Source organism: Panthera uncia, assembly GCF_023721935.1.
Source record: "Panthera uncia isolate 11264 chromosome C1 unlocalized genomic scaffold, Puncia_PCG_1.0 HiC_scaffold_4, whole genome shotgun sequence".
NCBI classification, from domain to species: Eukaryota; Metazoa; Chordata; class Mammalia; order Carnivora; family Felidae; genus Panthera; species Panthera uncia.
In genome coordinates, this window is record NW_026057585.1 from 33577371 (window position 1) to 33595214 (window position 17844).

The following is a 17844-nucleotide window of genomic DNA, read 5'->3' on the forward strand; positions in this document are numbered from 1 at the left end:
AGAAAGAAAGAAAGAAAGAAAGAAAGAAAGAAAGAAAGAAAGAAAGAAAAAGAAAGAGAGAAAAGAAAGGTGACAATATATGTCTAACCCACTGAGATAAATGAAAAAGGTATCTGGCTCAAAGTCCCTGTGCTCCAGCTCTTCTCTGCCATGCCAATGGCTGAGGGGGTTGATCTTCCCAGCACATTTGTAACCCCTTTGTGGCACACAACTGTGTCACAGTACACTGGAGAGGAAGCTGTGCCCAGGCACACTGACACTGAGATCACACAGAGAATTATCATTATGGAACTAGTGCTTATGTGCCCTTACTGTGTTGCCTGTGACTTACACTATTATCACATGGCCATGTGAACATCATGAATGATAGGACCCTCTCTTAATTAGGGGTCTGCCTGCCCATCCGTCTGTCATTCAACTGTCTAACATTTACTGATTTCTTACAATTCGTCAAGCATTCTCCTCATACCATGGAGGATCCAGTGTTAACTACGTTTTAGATCTGGACCACATGGATTTTTCTATTTAATTAGTTACAGCCTACTTGGCATTTGAAATGTTGTACAATACTGTACAATTTCCAGAGGATAAGAAAAGCTCAGACAACCAACAATGTCTGCCATCCCAGAAAACAACCTAAATAATTTAGAATAATGAAAATTTGTCTAACCTGCTTTGTGAAGGTTGTAAAATACTGCTTCTTATATAGATGAAAAAAAAAGCAGGATTGGCTGAAAGTATCATTCTTATGATTTGAGATTCTTAGGTGGGAGATTTGCCACAAATGTAAAAGTACTATTATTTATCCTACGTACTCTATGCTTTTTTCCACCTGTGAAGTTTGGCTAAAGAATAGTTACTTAAGTGTAGCAAAATAACTTAACATGCCAAAGCTAATACATATAATATATACAATCATATCCCCCATATAGACGTTGTAGGCTAGCGGATTCTCTACTATAGTACCGGAAAGATGGTAGGTTAGCCTTTTTGGGTCACTAAGAATCAGCACAACTTTAGTTGCTGTCCCTCATACACACATGGAACTCACTGGGGCTAAGTAACTGATCTGGTGATATCTCCCCAATGTGTACTTCTGTGTCCTGTGTCCAGCTGCCCTGACAGAAGAGATGGCACACCTAGCGAAGTTATCCTCTCTTTTCTTGCCCATGGATTGGGTCTTTGATCATTAGGCAACTTCAGATTTGGTACCCTTCCTCTGGAGGGGTGGTATAGAGGCATTCAATTAAATGATTTGTATTCTATGCTACTTAGGATTTAAATAGGGAGAAAAGATTGAAATGGCTGTATTAGAAATATGTTTTAGATTTTGTATGCAAGATATAGAATGTATAGGATTATAAAATTTTTGAATTGTGGCTTCTTCAAGGAAATGTATACCATATTGGCAAACCAGCCATCAGCATTTGTGATTAGGCTTGATGCTAGCACTACCTGGAGGACGCCAAGTGATGAAGAGGAGCTTCTTGTGTGGTTTCTTCTCCTGGAAGAATTTATAACAAGACTAGGATGAAATGATCTTTCCACAAAAAGTCACAGATAATATTAGTTTTTGTTTAAGAGAACGTTTTGTCCCAGCTGTGTTAATCAAGAGCCAGAAAAGACTGCTAGGCATAATTAGTTAGGCATCTGAGTAATTTAAAATTAATAGAGGGATCTGGGGCTCCCGGGTGGCTCAGTCGGTTAAGCGTCTGACTTCGGCTCAGGTCATGATCTCACTGCTTGTGGGCTCAAGCCCTGCGTCGGGCTCTGTGCTGACAGCTCAGAGCCTGGAGCCTGTTCTGGATTCTGTCTCCCTTTTTCTCTGCCCCTCCCCCGCTCACACTCTGTCTCTGTCTGTCTCAAAACTAAATAAACATCAAAAAAAATTAATAAAAAAATAAAAAAAATTAATAGAGGGGTCAAGCAAAGACAGATGGATGTGGTTAAAAAGAAAAACATACTGAATCCAGATTAGAAAGACATTTGTTCTGTGCCTAAGGGTTGTTTCTTTCATTCATAGATACTTTAGCTTATTAAAATTGATTACAAGTGTTATAGAGATGGTCTTGTAATTCTCATAAAAGCTTCCTACATAAACAAGTGTGCTGTTTATGTCAGTGTTTTAATCACAGGTTTGTTTGTTTTTTTTATTGTAGCATATATATGAAATAGCGGTTTTGTCTCCTATCCTGTAATACTTCTAGGACTATATTGATTGTTCAGGAATTGTGTTAACCCTTTAAGATTATTGCCTACAATTCAAATACTTGCTATTTTATGAAACATGTTTAATTTATGGACTGAGCTATCAGACTTTATTCCAGTTTTGAGAACCTACTAACAGCCACTTATTGTAGCCAACTTTTTCTTAAAAAGGATAAAGATCAGATATTTTATTTAGCCAACATACATTCTCCAAGAAGTTTATAGATAATCAGATATTTTAAAGCAGGTATTAAAAAAAATAACTTGGGGCACCTGGGTGGCTCAGTCAGTTAAGCATCCAACTTCAGCTCAGGTCATGATCTCACGGTTCGTGAGTTTGAGCCCCGCGTCAGGCTCTGTGCTGACAGCTCAGAGCCTGAAGCCTGCTTCGGATTCTGTCCCCTTCTCTCTCTGCCCCTCCCTGCTGATGCTCTGTCTCTCTCTCTCTCTCTCTCTCTCTCTCTCTCTCTCTCAAAAATAAATAAGCATTAAAAAAAATAACTTTATGCCCATTAAATGCCTATTACAATACTCTTCATCTCTCTTGGATCTTGTCCTAAAACTTACTTTGCCTCAGGAGTCAAAGAAGGCACATTAACTAACCCAGGGTTAACTTTTACAACCGTTATCAGAGTGAAACTTAGAGACACTGATAAAGCTAAGCTTTGAGTTAATTAATTTAGCCTTAACCGAAGCATAGAGAGTATTGAGCTTTCCTAGTGTTCTTCCAGCCTTACGTCTTAATTAGTAGCCTTAGGCTTTACAGGCTTTAATTAATGCAATTGCTATACTTAGACCTTTAAAAGAAAAAACTAAATGCGGTTATCTTTGTCATCACTGTAGGAGCAGAAACTTCTCTTTCTTTGTTCCCCATATAGTCCTCATTTAGTAAATGAAATAATAATATGAAAGTATTTTTAAATATCCCCTCTCCACCCAAGCAAACCTACACTTCCAGTTTGTTTGCTATTAATGCTGTCCTCACTCTACTAGTTATTTATAACAAAATGTCCAAGAAAGATAGATATTTCAAGTTGCAAAAGAGTTGAGTGCCTAAATAACAGTGGACACATTTTTTTAATTGAACTACAGTTGACACACGTTGTTACATTAGTTTCAGGGGTATTACATGTGATTTAACAACTGAGTTTATGCCCTGCTCACCACAAACATAGCTACCATCTGTCACCAGACACACTCATTCCTTTTCGTACTCCCTCAACCACCTTCTGTTACGACTCCAAAAATTTTTGTAAAGTGTTTTCTTACAGGTGAGAAAGAGGAGAAATGTGCTTAAAAGGAGACAGAGAAAGAGAATCAATACAGGCTGCTGAATTTTTAAGGTGAAGGTGATGATTAGAACCAGGTCCTGAGGAATCTTTGCACTTAAAACTTCAGTCATCCTTTAATAATTGCTTTTTTTAAATTTTAGTTACTTAACTATTAAACATTCCAAGCTTGTCCCCACCTCAGGAGCTTTGTAGTTTCAATTTCTTCTGCCAGAATGATCTTCCCCAAGTTATTTGCAAAGCCTGCAATCTTACCTCCTTCAGGTGTCTACCCATATGTCATTTTAGACTTTTCAGACCACCCTTTCTAAAATAGGGCTCCCCATTTTGAATTCTCTCTAGTCCCTTGAGTTCTTTTTTTTTACTTCATTACACTTGACTACTTATTGTCATTTTATAGTTCAATTTTATATATTTATTTCATTGTTTATGTATTTAGGGATGTGTCTCTTCTCCCTACCGTATCTTCTGTGCCTGAAACAGCGCCTGGCTTGTAATAGGCACTCGGCACATGTTTGCTAAATGAGTGACACACTTTGAAAGTCTCTTATCTATTCAGTTGAGTCCATATTCCTCAACTTGACATTCAAGGTTCTACACAATAAGACTGTAATTCAAGTTTACAGTCTTTTATGGAAAAATAGGGCAGAAACGGATGTTAGGGACAAATTGTGGAGTACTGTAAATACAGACGGAGATTATAGAGCTATGGCTTTAACTTTAGTCTGACCAGTGGAGATCCTCATGGAGTGTGAGCCTTCTCTCTAATCCCATGAATGTGCCTAAGAGGATCAGGGAATGCAGTACCCTAAGAGTACCCAGGAAAAGAGTCCTATTATAGTAAGCAGTTTTTGAAGAACAGAAAGCTAAACCAACCTCACCTAAGGTGTTCCTTCGTATCAGCATGATGTGTTGGGAAATGTGTACCACTATTCATTCAGTGCCTTCTCATTGCCTATTGACTTAAAAATAAACTCCAGTCTTTCACCTTTCAAGTCCCAGTCTTTCCAAAAATTTCTTAGTATAGAAAATACTTAATATAGAGATACTAAGAAATACTATGTGTAATCAATAGACAATCTAAACAGACTACCTTTTTTCATTCTTGGGTATCTTCTTTCCTATGTCTGTACCCTTTTCTCATACTATCCTATCCCTCTGTCCAGAGTTCCTTCTAGAGCATGATCTCCAACTGTCAAAATGATATCTTTATTCCCTAAACAAAAAAGTGAAAACTCTCTCCCTCCTTTGAATCCTTTTCACCCTTAAATGCCTTTTCTCTCCCTATATTATAATCAGTTGTATAATTTACCTTACCATTCTATAAACTTCGTGAAGGAGAAATTTTCTTATAGTTGTGTATCCCTGTAACACTGAATGCAGTCCTTTTCCACAGTAGATGTGACAGTGTTGTCAGTGTTACAGAACTGAGTTATTTCCTTTGAAAGGGACTTTAAGATCTTCTAAGGAGAGTTATAGTTTAGGCATGGAGACATATACTACCATTTATTTAGAGAGTGACTTTTGCAACTAATGGTTCTTCACAGCTATTAAAAGAATATTGATAGCAACTTAGATTTAAATTTACATGAATATTCCTAGCTGTATTTTCTGTCCCTTTTCTGTGTCCCCACCGTCTTCCGGTAACTACTGACAAGCAGGTGCATAACAGGCACAATGCAGTCAGCCCTCATTTTCTAACAAAGAGAAAAATGCCATTCCCAAGATATAAAACTCAAGTAGACAGTTGGATAAACAAGCCAGCCACTTTTAAGTTAGTGTAGAGATGTTCTTAGAATTTATTGTGGCTAGCTCCTGAGTGAACAAGATGAACGAAATAGTGAAATAACAAACCTGTACTGTAACCACCTCCGCAACTGAATCAGCTGTTGTCATGGTCTTATATTTTATTCTTTGGCCTTAAATCTTGAAAATACTGGCTTGATTGTCCCATACAAAGAGGTTCATCCATATACCTAGCTGTATTCTTTTCTGTGCTCATGGTACAGAAACAAATAGGAGTTTGTCAAGAAGAACACAGTGTGTTTATTTGTAAGGATGCAGAATGTTAAAAAAAAAAACAACATTTAAAATTAAGAAGAGGATTTTGTTTTTCCATCCCTAGGGACCAAGAGGACCAGATGGTCTCATAGGGGAACAAGGTATACAAGGTTCCAAGGTAAACACTGATTTTCTCATTTCATAAGCAGTTAAGTTTTTTTGAGCCTTCCTTACAAAAGTATGGTTCTGAATTTTCTCTTGGTATAAATATGAAACATACATAGAGTTTTTATTACACACAGAGAAATGTTTTCTTTTAAATATTGAACTACATACTTGATGCCTTATTTTCTTCTATGTGAGTGTAGGCTAGCATGTGTAAGACCATAATTCACATTTGTATTAATTCCTCTGATATTGATACTTTGTTAGGGTGAAAAAGGAGATCAAGGAAAAAGAGGGCCTTATGGTCTTACTGTAAGTAGTAAAACATTTAACATTAAAGATGAATGTGTAAAATCTTCCCCATTTTTCTCCGTGTGTGATTAATAATTGGTGAGGGAGTTACTTGACCCAAGCATTTTCTTCCTTATATAGGGTAAGACTGGAAACCCTGGAGAGAGAGGAATTCAAGGGAAACCAGTAAGTAATAAAGAATAATTAAGCAATGAATACATTTTGTTCAGTTTATTCTCTGACACAACTCTTGTTACTATTCCACATGCTAGACTAAGAGAATACCAGCTCTTTTCCTCCTTCAGTCGTTAGGGTGGTGTTTTACTTGAGCAAGTTGTATCCTCATTGTAGGGCTGAGGTTTACCCACCTATAAACTGTTGGTGATAACTGTTACTTTTACTCTACCCTAGGTATGATTAATTTTTCTGTAAAATCCATTTTAAAATAAAATGGTGCAATATTGTATAAATTAATGGAATATTGATAAAGCTAACATAACAAGAAACTTCTTTGAGCCTTCTTGCCTACTTTCATTTTAAGTCCAGTGCTCTTCAGACCCTTGGAATGTGGACATATGTCTGTCATCATGCTTTGCCGTGGCACTGCTCTTAGAGTTTTTAATATTAGCGAATGCTACATATTTTCCTACTATCAAAAAATCTTTTCAGAAGTATATAGTTTTTTCCCTGAGTGGCAAAAAGTTCTCTTTTATGGTCATAGCATAGAAACAAGCAGGGGTTTGTCAACCAAAAGAAGATCACAAGGTCTTCGTTCACTAACTGAAGGGGAGAAATGTTAAAAACAAAAACAACAAATATATATTTAAATATATATGTATGTATTTGTATATATATAAATATATATTTTTTATATATGTGCATATGTACACACATATATGTGATAGCACATATATAAAAATTTTGAGCACATAAGCTTAATTGTATGAGCTTTCATACATTTCATACATTTCTGGTTTTATTTAGAATCGTGATTTTTATGATAATTATAATTTTAATGATATTTTGCTTTGTCGTGTACATATACATACTCAATTTAAAAGTCTAAAATTAGATAATAATTTAAATGGCTGGCAACTGAAGAGCCAGAAAAGGATAAGAGAAAAATGTTTTTTCCTGCTATAGCAATTGTCACTAATGTCATTGCATTTATGTGTTCCTCTTTGAAATCTGCTGCCCCCTGCCTGTTGTTTCCCATAATGGCATTATATTTGACAGTGGTCAAATCTAAAACATCAGAAACCTAAGAGAAAAAAGTATTCAGGGAAAGAACTTGTATGTGACAGTGTTATTAACTGAAGTCATCCCCAAAGAATATTCTTTGAGTATTAATATTCATCATCTTGGTTTCTGTTATATCAATGCAAATGTTATTTCTGTAGATATTTTCCATTTTGCTACACTGTATACAAAGCTAATATGTAGCAATGCATAGAGAAATTTGGAGCCCATTGAGTTCATTCTTTTCATTGTAAAGAAATGAGGTCTAGAGAAAAAAAAATTACTTACCTATTTTATATATTGTTGATATTCCTTAGAATTTTATTTTTATTTGCAGCCTATCAGATATGCCTAGATAAATATGATATGTGATGTTTGACTTCCTCAATCAAATAAAAGACATTAGAACCATTTTGTAACCATAGCTTAAGTCAAGCAATGCATAGACTCCTGAAAGAGTAAAATTACTTTAGTGGATGACATGTATTGGATGTTAAATTATGAATTTATAGTAGTTATTGAGGTTTACATGGCTCTATACCTATATTGTCTTCTTGATTGAACAGAAATAGGCTTTTGAGATCTTAGGGAAGCTAGGATCAATCAATCCAAGAAATCCAGGGGCGCCTGGGTGGTGCAATCGGTTAAGCGTCCGACTTCAGCCAGGTCACGATCTCGCGGTCCGTGAGTTCGAGCCCCGCGTCAGGCTCTGGGCTGATGGCTCGGAGCCTGGAGCCTGTTTCCGATTCTGTGTCTCCCTCTCTCTCTGCCCCTCCCCCGTTCATGCTCTGTCTCTCTCTGTCTCTCTCTGTCCCAAAAATAAAATAAAAAACGTTGAAAAAAAAAAAAAAAAGAAATCCAGATGTCCCCAAAGATTTATTTGATCCTACAGAGAGTAATCTCAATGTCTTTAGTCATTTATGCAACCGTCAACAAGCAGGCAGCGCTATAGAATAGAAAGGTCAGATTGACTTTTGTTCCAGGACATCCTCCTAATAGCTATATAGTTTGATTAAATTGTCGTAATTCTAAAGCCATATATTAAATGAAAAATGGTAACACATATAGTATTCTGTTTGTCAAGATAGCCAGGAAAAGTACATTTGTTTATGGGCCAACGCTATTTCCTATACTTGCTTTCCATCCATGTGTAGATCTGGCTCAAAGGAGAAATCAAGAGGAAGGGCCATGATCCATTGTGTTATTCAGGTGTTAAAACCTGAGTAACTGTTTTTCGATTTCTGAATCTTATAAAAATTATAACTATTGGGCCCCCTGGGAGGCTCAGTTGGTTGATTGTCCAACTTCGGCTCAGGTCATGATCTCACAGTTTGTGGGTTCAAGCCACAAACTGGGCTCTGTGCTGATGGCTCAGAGCCTGGAGCCTGCTTCGGATTCTGTGTCTCCCTCTCTCTCTGTTCCTCCCCCACTCGTGCTCTGTCCTGTCTCTCTCTCAAAAATAAATATTTTTAAAAACTATAACTATTTTTAATATTTTTTTAGTCTCGATATTCTTTTAGTTGATGAGTTAGGGCTGTTAAATCTTCAACTATGATTTTGTAATTTTGTTTCTCTCTTTAATTTTGTCAAATTTTGCTTTATATATTTTGAAATGCTATTTTTAGAGTATTCACATTTATGGTGATTATGTCTTCCTGATCAATTGATCCCCTTTTATCATTATGAAATATTCCTCTATATCTCTGGCAATAGTTTTTATTCCTAATAATACTATTTAGTTTTGAAATCTGCTTTATTTGATTAAAAAGTCTGTTCAGACTTCTTTCACTTACAGTTGGCACAGCCTATCTTTTCTGTTCATTTACTTTCAACCAACCCATCTGTGTTTTGGTATTTTAAAAAAAATTTTTTTAACATTTATTTATTATTGAGAGACAGAGAGACACAGAGCCTGACACAGGACTCGAACCCACAAACTGCGAGATCATGACCTAAGCCGAAGTCAGTTGCTCAACCAACTGATCCACCCAGGCACCCCAAAGTGGTTTGGTATTTAAAGTGAGGGTCTTATAGTTGGGTCTTGCTTTTTCATTCATACTGAAAATCTCTACCTTTTAATTTGTGTTTGGTCCATTTCCATTTAATGTATTTATCAATTTGGTTGTACTTTGGTCAACCATTTTATGATTATTTTTCCTTGTAGTGGTGCTGTTGTTGTTCAGTGCCTTCTTTTGGCAACGAGAACTCCATTTTAATTTAGATATTGGCTTTTTAGCTATACTTATTTGCTCTATTATTTTTTAAGTTTATTTATTTATTTTGAGAGAGAGAAAGCACACAAGCAGGAGAGAGAAAGAATCCCAAGCAGATTCCATGCTATCAGCGCAGAGCTCTATGCACATCTTGATCTCATGAACCATGAGATCATGACCTGAGCAGAAATCAAGAGTTGGACTCTTAACCTACTGAGCCACCCAGGTGCCCCTGCACTATTATTTTATTAACCACTATTAAGTGGTTATTCTAGGTCAGGAGTCAGTAAACTTTTTCTGTAGAAACAAGTGCTGGTCTAGATTTGACTCCTAGACTGCAGTTTGCCAGTACATATCCCAACTTTCTGTAGTCTTCTTAGAGTTAACAGTAATACTTAACACAATTGTAAGAAACTTGCAACCATATAGACCCATTTACCACCAACTTCCTGTTGTTTATGCCATAATTGTTTTATGTATTATATCTGTGTGTGCTATAAATCCCATATTGCAAAGTTAAAATTTTGCTTTAATATAAATGAAGTATTTTGGGTTTAACATAAGTGAAATATGTATTTTATGGTTTTGGTGGGGGGAAGTAGTGGGTTTTTTTATCTATACATTTAGTTTTTCTGATATTCTCCATTCCTTTTTATAGATATACATTTCCAAATAGTATCATTTCCCTGAAGCCTATGGAACTTCCTTTAGAAGTTCTTATAGTCAAACTCTGCCAGTCATGAATTCTCTCAGTATTTTTTTTACAAAAAAATGTCCTTATTTCACTATCATTTTTTTCTTATACATGAATTTTTTTTAAGTTTTTATTTTATTTCCAGTTAGTTAACATACAGTGTTATATTAGTTTCAGGTATACAATATAATAATTTAGCATTTTCATACATCACCCTGTGCTTATCACAAATGCACTCCTTAATCTCCATCATCTGTTTTTCATCCATCCCAACCCACCTGCCCTCTGGTAACCCTCAGTTTGTACTCTATAGCTAAGAGTCTGTTTTTTCATTTGCCTTTCTTTCTTTTTCCCCCCCTTTGCTCATTTTTTTTTTTTTTGTTTCTTAAATTCCACATATGAGTGAAATCATATTTTTCCACTGGATATAGAATTCTGGGTTGACAAGATTTTCTTTTATTTGTTTGCATTCAGCACTATGAAGATGACATGGCCATTTTCTTATTTCTGATGAGAAGTCCACATTTATCTTTATCATTGTTTCCCCCATATGTAATATATCATTTTTCTCTGGCCCTTTCAAGATTCTCTCTTTATTTTTGGCTTTTGGTAGTTTAAGTGTGATGTGCCTAGATGAATTTTCTTCACATTTATTCAGCTTGAGATTTGCTGAGATTCTTTTGTATGTAAGTTTCTATTTTCACTAAATTTGGAAAATTTTCCACTTTATTTCTTTCGATTTTTTTTTCTATTTTATCTTCTTTCTCCTTTCCTTTTTCAAAAATTCCAAGTAATTATATATTAAACATTTTGATATCATCCCTTAGGTCTCTGGGGCTTTTATTCATTCCTATTTTAATCTTTTTCCTTTTTCCTTTTTTCAATAGAGTAATATGACTCTATCTTCACTCACATTTTAAGTCCATTCAGTGAAATTTTATTTCTGGTATTGAATTTTTAAGTTTTATTTCAGGTGTTTAATTATCAGTTCTATAACTTCCATTTTTTATAGATGCTGTCCTGAGATTTCCTGTTTGTTTATTCACCATAAGTGTATTTTTATTTACATTACTGAGCATATTTTAAATAGCTACTTTAAAATCCTTATGGGATAATTCTATCTGGGTAATCTTGAGTGTGGTTGTGTTAATTGCCTTTTCTTGTTAATATGGGAAATTTTTCCTGTCCAGAAATTTTGAATTATATCTTGGACATCTTAAATGATTTGTTGTAGAAATTCCAAATTCTGTTATATTTCTTTAAAGAGTGCTCTTTGTTTCATTTTGGTTTTTAATTTGGCAAATTGTTTACTTGACTGCTTTTAAAATCCAGATATTCTCTCCTCTGTGGTAAATGGCTGCTGAAATATCTGTCCAGTTCTTTTAGGCTTTGCTGGGCTGCTCAGTTCTACCACATCAATACATACTTCAAATGCCAGCAAGAGAATTAGGCAGAGGTTATACTCAGAACTTCAGGCTTCTCCTCTCTGACTTTCTCTTCCATCACTTCCCTACAGCTATGGTCATTCCATATTCTACCCTCTGGGTCTCCATGCCAGTAAGACTGCAGGTTTTTATCCCCCTTTTTCTTAACTGTCCTACATAACTTACCTTCTTTGTGAAAAGCCATGTTTTTAAAAAAAAATCAGACAGTGAAATTCCTTTCCTCTACATGTAGACCTTTCCACTCTAAATTTTGCCTATTTTGGGTCTTTCTCCAATGTTTTTTAAAAATATTTTGTTTCGGGTTTATAGTTATACCTGTATAAGTTGGTTTGATAGGAGCTATTGGCCAGTATTGGAAGTGGAAACTCTAACGGTTCTTCTTTAAGTAGTTTTCTCTGGAGGAACTCAGAATACTTGAGAAGGATTTATTTCTTAATCTTTACAAAAGAAAAAGTAATTCTTCCTCCCTTTTCAGATAATGATGCACATAGTTTTTATAATCCTACAGTGAAATAACATTCATATGCTTCCTTGCTTATTCTCATAAAAAGTCTTTGAGGATGATCTGTACATTTACTGAAAATGGAAAAGGCATCGCATGATTTCTTGTTGAAATCAGTAAAATGCAGTTCAGTATAGTAGATGAACATGGCATTCGAGTCAGACATTGGAAGTCAAATAGTGGTTCTGCCACTTACTAACTGTTTTTGGCTTTATACAAATTATTTAACATCTCTGAGCCTCAGTTTTCCTATCTTTAAAATGAGATACTTTCTATAATTATATCAAATGATGTTCATTATGTACTTGGCATAGGCTCTCAATATATAGCAATCACATACTTGTTCTTCTGGTCATCATTATTGTAGTTGCTGGATTGAAGTAATGGAGCAAGAAGTTCTACTACAAAGAATATATTTTCAATAGTATCTGAAAAGCCTTAAAGGGAATTTTTATTTTGTACCAGCTTATGCTTTCCTTTTCTGTCTCTAATAAAAATAAGTAGAATCCATAGATTATTTCATAACTTTGCCAAACAGCTTTTATGCACCAATGACATCATTAAAAGTATATATTAAGCTTGATATTGTATACAAACATACTTCACAAAGCAAATTGGGCAGACATTATTCAAGGTTCTGAACTTCTGCTCTATGTGTCAGTTGGTATACCAAGCACAAAGGGAACCCTTACACTGATTCTGTCTCTTCATTTTGGAGCCTTAATTTAGGCAGCATATAATTTTCATGACTGAAATAGGGCCTTAGTCAGATGTGAGTCTGTGATTTTACATATCTTCCTTTCCTTAACCAGAGAACCATACACAACTAAATATAGCATTAATGGCTATCACTTGGAAAGCTTTATGTTGCTAGGAATTTTTAATATCTTCCGATTTAATGTCATATTTTTCTTAGCTTTTAGTTTTAATATAAAATGGTGATTGTGATCCACTGTATATTTGCCAACCTTCCCAAGGTCAATAATGTAGAACAGACAAATTGCAAATAGACAAGGGCAGTATTTTCTACATCATTAACAGTCATCAGTGTCTGGCACATAGTACATGCTCCACAAATTTTTAAATGGAAGGATCAAAGAAGACATGGAACTCTGTTTAGTTTTACATACTATTTTAGAATATACCTCCACTTCTGAGACTCAATTTAATGGTACCATAGATGGCATGGCATAAAAATAGGGGAAAATAAAGGATATTAGCTCAATTTAGACATTTCTGGTCATCTAGGTTCTGAGACTCCTATGCCTCCCCAGGTCTTAAGGGCATAAGTTATACTTACTATTATATCACAAGGTTATTATTTTTGGAGGAAAAATCATTTTTATGTCAATATTAAAGGTACAAAATCTAAATTTGAAGTAATTCTGTATATTTGTCACTGTATATTAGTGGGGATTAGGTATAAGAATATAGATAGATATAAGGAATTCCTACAATTCAACAACAAAAAACAACTTGATGAAAACATGAGCAAAAAGACTTGAATAGACATTGCTTCAAAAAAGATATGCAAATGGCCAATAAACATATGAAAAGATGTTCAATATCACTAGTCATTAGAGAACTGAAAATCAAAACCACAATGAGATACCACTTGCCACCCATTAAGATAACTACTATTAAAAAAAAACACATTTGCATAGAAGATAACTAGTGTTGACAAAGATGGAGAAAAATCAGAGCCCTTGTGCATTGCTGGTGAGAATGTAAAGTGGTGGGGTTGCTATGGAAAACAGTTAGGTCGTTCCTCAAAAAGTTCAACATAGTATTACCATAGTATCCATCAATTTCACTTTAGATATATATCCCAAAGAATTGAAAGCAGGGACTCAGACACTTTTACACCAGTGTTAATAGGAACAGTATTCACAATAGCCAAAAGGTAGAAAAACCAACTATCCATTGCTGGATGAATAGATAGATATACAAAATATGGTATACATATAAAATGAAATATTATTGAACTTCATTAATGAAGGAAATTTTTTTAAGTTTTTCTTTAAAGTCCAGTTAAACATACAGAGTAAATAATAGTTTCAAGTGTACAATATAGTGATTCAGCATTTACATATATCACCAGATGCTCATCACAAGTGCACTCCTTAATCCCCATTGGCTATATAACCCATCCCTCCGCTTACTACCCTTTTAGTAACCAGTTTGTTCTCTATACTTATGAGTTCCTTGGTTTTCCTCTCTCTCTTTTTCCTTTTGCCTTGTTTGTTTTGTTTCTTAGATTCCACATATGAATGAAATCATATGGTATTTGTCTTTCTCTGGCTGACTCATTTTGCTTAGCATAATACGCTCTAGTTTCATCCATGTCATTGCAAATGGCAAGATTTCATTCTTTTATTTATTTTTTTTTGGCTGAGTAATATTCCATTGTGTGTATACACGCATGTGTGTGTAGATGTATACCACATCTTCTTTATCCATTCATCAGTCTATGGACACTTGAGCTGATTTCATAATTTCCTGTTGTAGATAATGCTGCAATAAATATCAAAGTGCATGTATCCCTTTGATTTAGTATTTTTGTACTCTTTGGGTAAATACCTAGTAGTGTGATTGCTGGATCAAAGGGTAGTTCTATTTTTAACTTTTTGAGAAACTCCATACTGTTTTCTAGAGTGGCTGCACCAGTTTGCTTTCCCACCAACAGTGCAAGAGGGTTCCCCTTTCTCCACATCCTTGCCAACACCTGTTGTTTCATGTGTTGTTGATTTTATCCATTCTAACAAGAGTGAGGTGATATCTCATTGTAATTTTGACTTACATTTACTGATGGTGAGTGATGTTGAGCATCTATTCATGTGTCTGCTGGCCATCTGTATGTCTTCCTTGGAAAAATGTCTATTCATGTCTTCTGCCCATTTTTTAACTGGATTATTTGGTTTTGGAGTTTTGAGTTTTATAAGTTCTTCATATATTTTGGATATTAACCCTTTATCACATATGCCATTTGCAAATATCTTCTCCTATAGGATGCCTTTTAGTTTTGTTGATTGTTTCCCTTGCTGTGCAGAAGCTTTTTATTTTGATGAGGTTCCAATAGTTTATTTTTGCTTTTATTTCCCTTGCCTCCGAATACAGCTCTAGAAAGATGTAACTATGGCTGATGTCAAAGAAGTACTGCCTGTGTTCTTTTCTAGGAGTTTGATGGTTTCCTGTCCCACATTTAGGTCTTTCATCCATTTTGGATTTATTTTTATGTATGGTGTAAGAAAGTGGTTCAGTTTTATTCTTTTGCATGTTGCTGTCCAGTTTTCCCAATGCCATTTGTTGAAGATTCTGTCTTTTTCCCTTTGGATGTTCTATCCTGCTTTGTTGAAGATCAGCTGCCCATATAGTTGTGGGTCTATTTCTGGGTTTTCTATTCTGTTCCATTGATCTATTTGCCTCTTTCTCTGTCAGTACCGTGCTGTCTTAATGACTACAGCTTTGTAATATAGCTTGAAGTGCAGAATTGTGATGCGTCCAGCTTTGCTTTTCTTTTTCAGGATTGCTTTGGTTATTTGGGGTCTTTTGTGGTTCCATATAAATTTTAGGATTATTTGTTCTAGCTCTGTGAAAAATGCTGAGAAGAATTGCATTATATGTGTGGATTGCTTTGGGTAGCATAGACATTTTAACAATATTTATTCTTCTGATTAATGAACATGGAATGTCTTTCCATTTCTTTGTGTCATCTTCAATTTTTGCATCAATATTTTATAGTTTTCAGAGTACAGGTCTTTCACCTCTTTGGTTATATTTATTCCTAGGTATCTTATATTCTTGGTGCAATTGTAAATGGGATTGATTCCTTAATTTCTCTTTCTGCTGCCTCATTATTGGTGGGTAAAAATGCAACAGATTTCTGTACTTTGATTTTGTATCCTGCAACTTCACTGAATTCATTTGTCAGTTCTAGCAGTTTTGGTGAAGTCTTTTGAGTTTTCTATGTATAGCATTATATCATCCCAAATAGTGAAAGCTTTACTTCTTTCTTGCCAATTTGATGCCTTTTAATGCCTTTTATTTCATTTTGGTGTCTGACTGTTGTGGCTAGGACTTCCAGTACAATGTTGAATAGAATTGGTCATAGTGGACATCCCTGTCTTATTCCTGACCATAGGAAAAGCTCCCAGTTTCTCCCCATTTAAGATGGTATTAGCTGTGGGTTTTTCATATTATCACCTTTATTATGTTGAGGTAGGTTCCCTCTAAACCTACTTTGTTGAGGTTTTTTATGATGAATGAATGTTTTACTTTGTCAAAACCTTTTTTTTTTTTTTGCATCATTTGAAATGATTATCTGATTCTTAAACTTTCTGTAATTAATGTGATATATCACATTGATTTGTTGGCAAGTATTGAACTACCCTTGCAACCCAGGAATAAATCCCACTTGATTGTGGTGAATGATTTTTTTTAATGTATTGTTGAATTTGATTTGCTAGTATTATTTGAGGATTTTTGAATCTATGTTGATAAGAGATATTGGCCTATAATTCTCCTTTTTTTTTTTTTAGTGTTTTTATCTAGTTTTGATATCAGGATAATGCTGGCCTCATAGAATAAATTTGGAAGTTTTCCTTCCTTATCTGTTTTTTTGGAATAGTTTGAGAAGAATAGATGTTAACTCTTCTTTAAATGTTTGGTAGAATTCGCCTGTGAAGCCATCTAGTCCTGAACTTCTGTTTGTTAGGAATGTTTTGATTACTGATTCAATTTCTTTGTTGGTTATTTGTCTATTCAAGTTTCTATTTCTTCCTGTTTCAGTTTTGATAGTTTACATGTTTCTAGGAATTCTTCCATTTTTTTTATGTTGTCCAATTTGCTGGCATATAGTTTTTCATAATATTCTCTTGTAAATTTTTATATTTCTGTGGTGTTGGTTGTTATTTTTCCTCTCTCATTTGTGACTTTACTTATTTGGGTCCTTTCTCTTTTCTTCTTGGTAAGTCTGGCTAAAGGTTTATCAGTTTTATTGATTTTTTTCAAAGAAGATCTGGTTTCATTGATCTGTTCTATTGTGGGTTTTTGTTTGTTTGTTTCTATATCATTTATTCTTGCTCTAATCTTTATTATTTCCTTCCTTCTGCTGGCCTTAGGTTTTGTTTGCAGTTCTTTTTCTAGCTCCTTTAGATGTAAGGTTAGGTTGTTTATTTGAGATGTTTCTTGAGTTGGCCTGTATTGTTATATAATCCCTCTTAGGACCACTTCTGCTGCATCCCAAGGGTTTTGAACCATTCTGTTCTCAATTTTATTTGTTTCCATGTACTTATTTTCTTTTTTGGGTTGACCCAAAAAGCCATGAATGTGTTAACCCATTCATTGTTTGGTATCATATTATTTAACCTCCATGTATTTGTGTTCTTTCCAGATGTTTTCTTCTGGTTGACTTCTAGTTTCATAGTGTGTGGTGCATGGTATGACTTCATTCTTCTTGTATTTGTTGAGGACTGTTTTGTGACCTAATATGTGATCTATTATGGAGAATTTTCCATGTGCACTTGAAAAGAATGTGTATTCTGCTGTTTGGGGATGGAATATTCTGAATATATCTGTTAATTCCATCTGGTCCAACATGTCATTTAAAGCCATTGTTTCCTTGTTGATTTTCTGTTTAGATCATCTGTCCATTGATGTAAATGGTGTGTTAAAGTCCCCTATTATTACTGTATTATTATCAATTAGTTCCTTTATGATTGTTATTGTTTTAAGTATGTGGGTGCTTCACATTAAGTACATAAATATTTACAATTGTTATATCTTCTTGTTGGATTGT

General features: G+C 34.7%; 1 protein-coding gene across 1 annotated transcript in view; it reads left to right on the forward strand.

Moving 5' to 3' along the window:
* COL24A1 (collagen type XXIV alpha 1 chain) overlaps positions 1–17844 on the forward strand; it is a 390296-nt gene that overhangs the window by 232136 nt on the left and 140316 nt on the right. The window contains exons 30-32 of the mRNA XM_049618486.1: positions 5623–5676; positions 5931–5975; positions 6096–6140. Of these exons, the coding sequence (XP_049474443.1) occupies positions 5623–5676; positions 5931–5975; positions 6096–6140 (144 nt within the window). The remainder of the gene's footprint in view (positions 1–5622; positions 5677–5930; positions 5976–6095; positions 6141–17844) is intronic.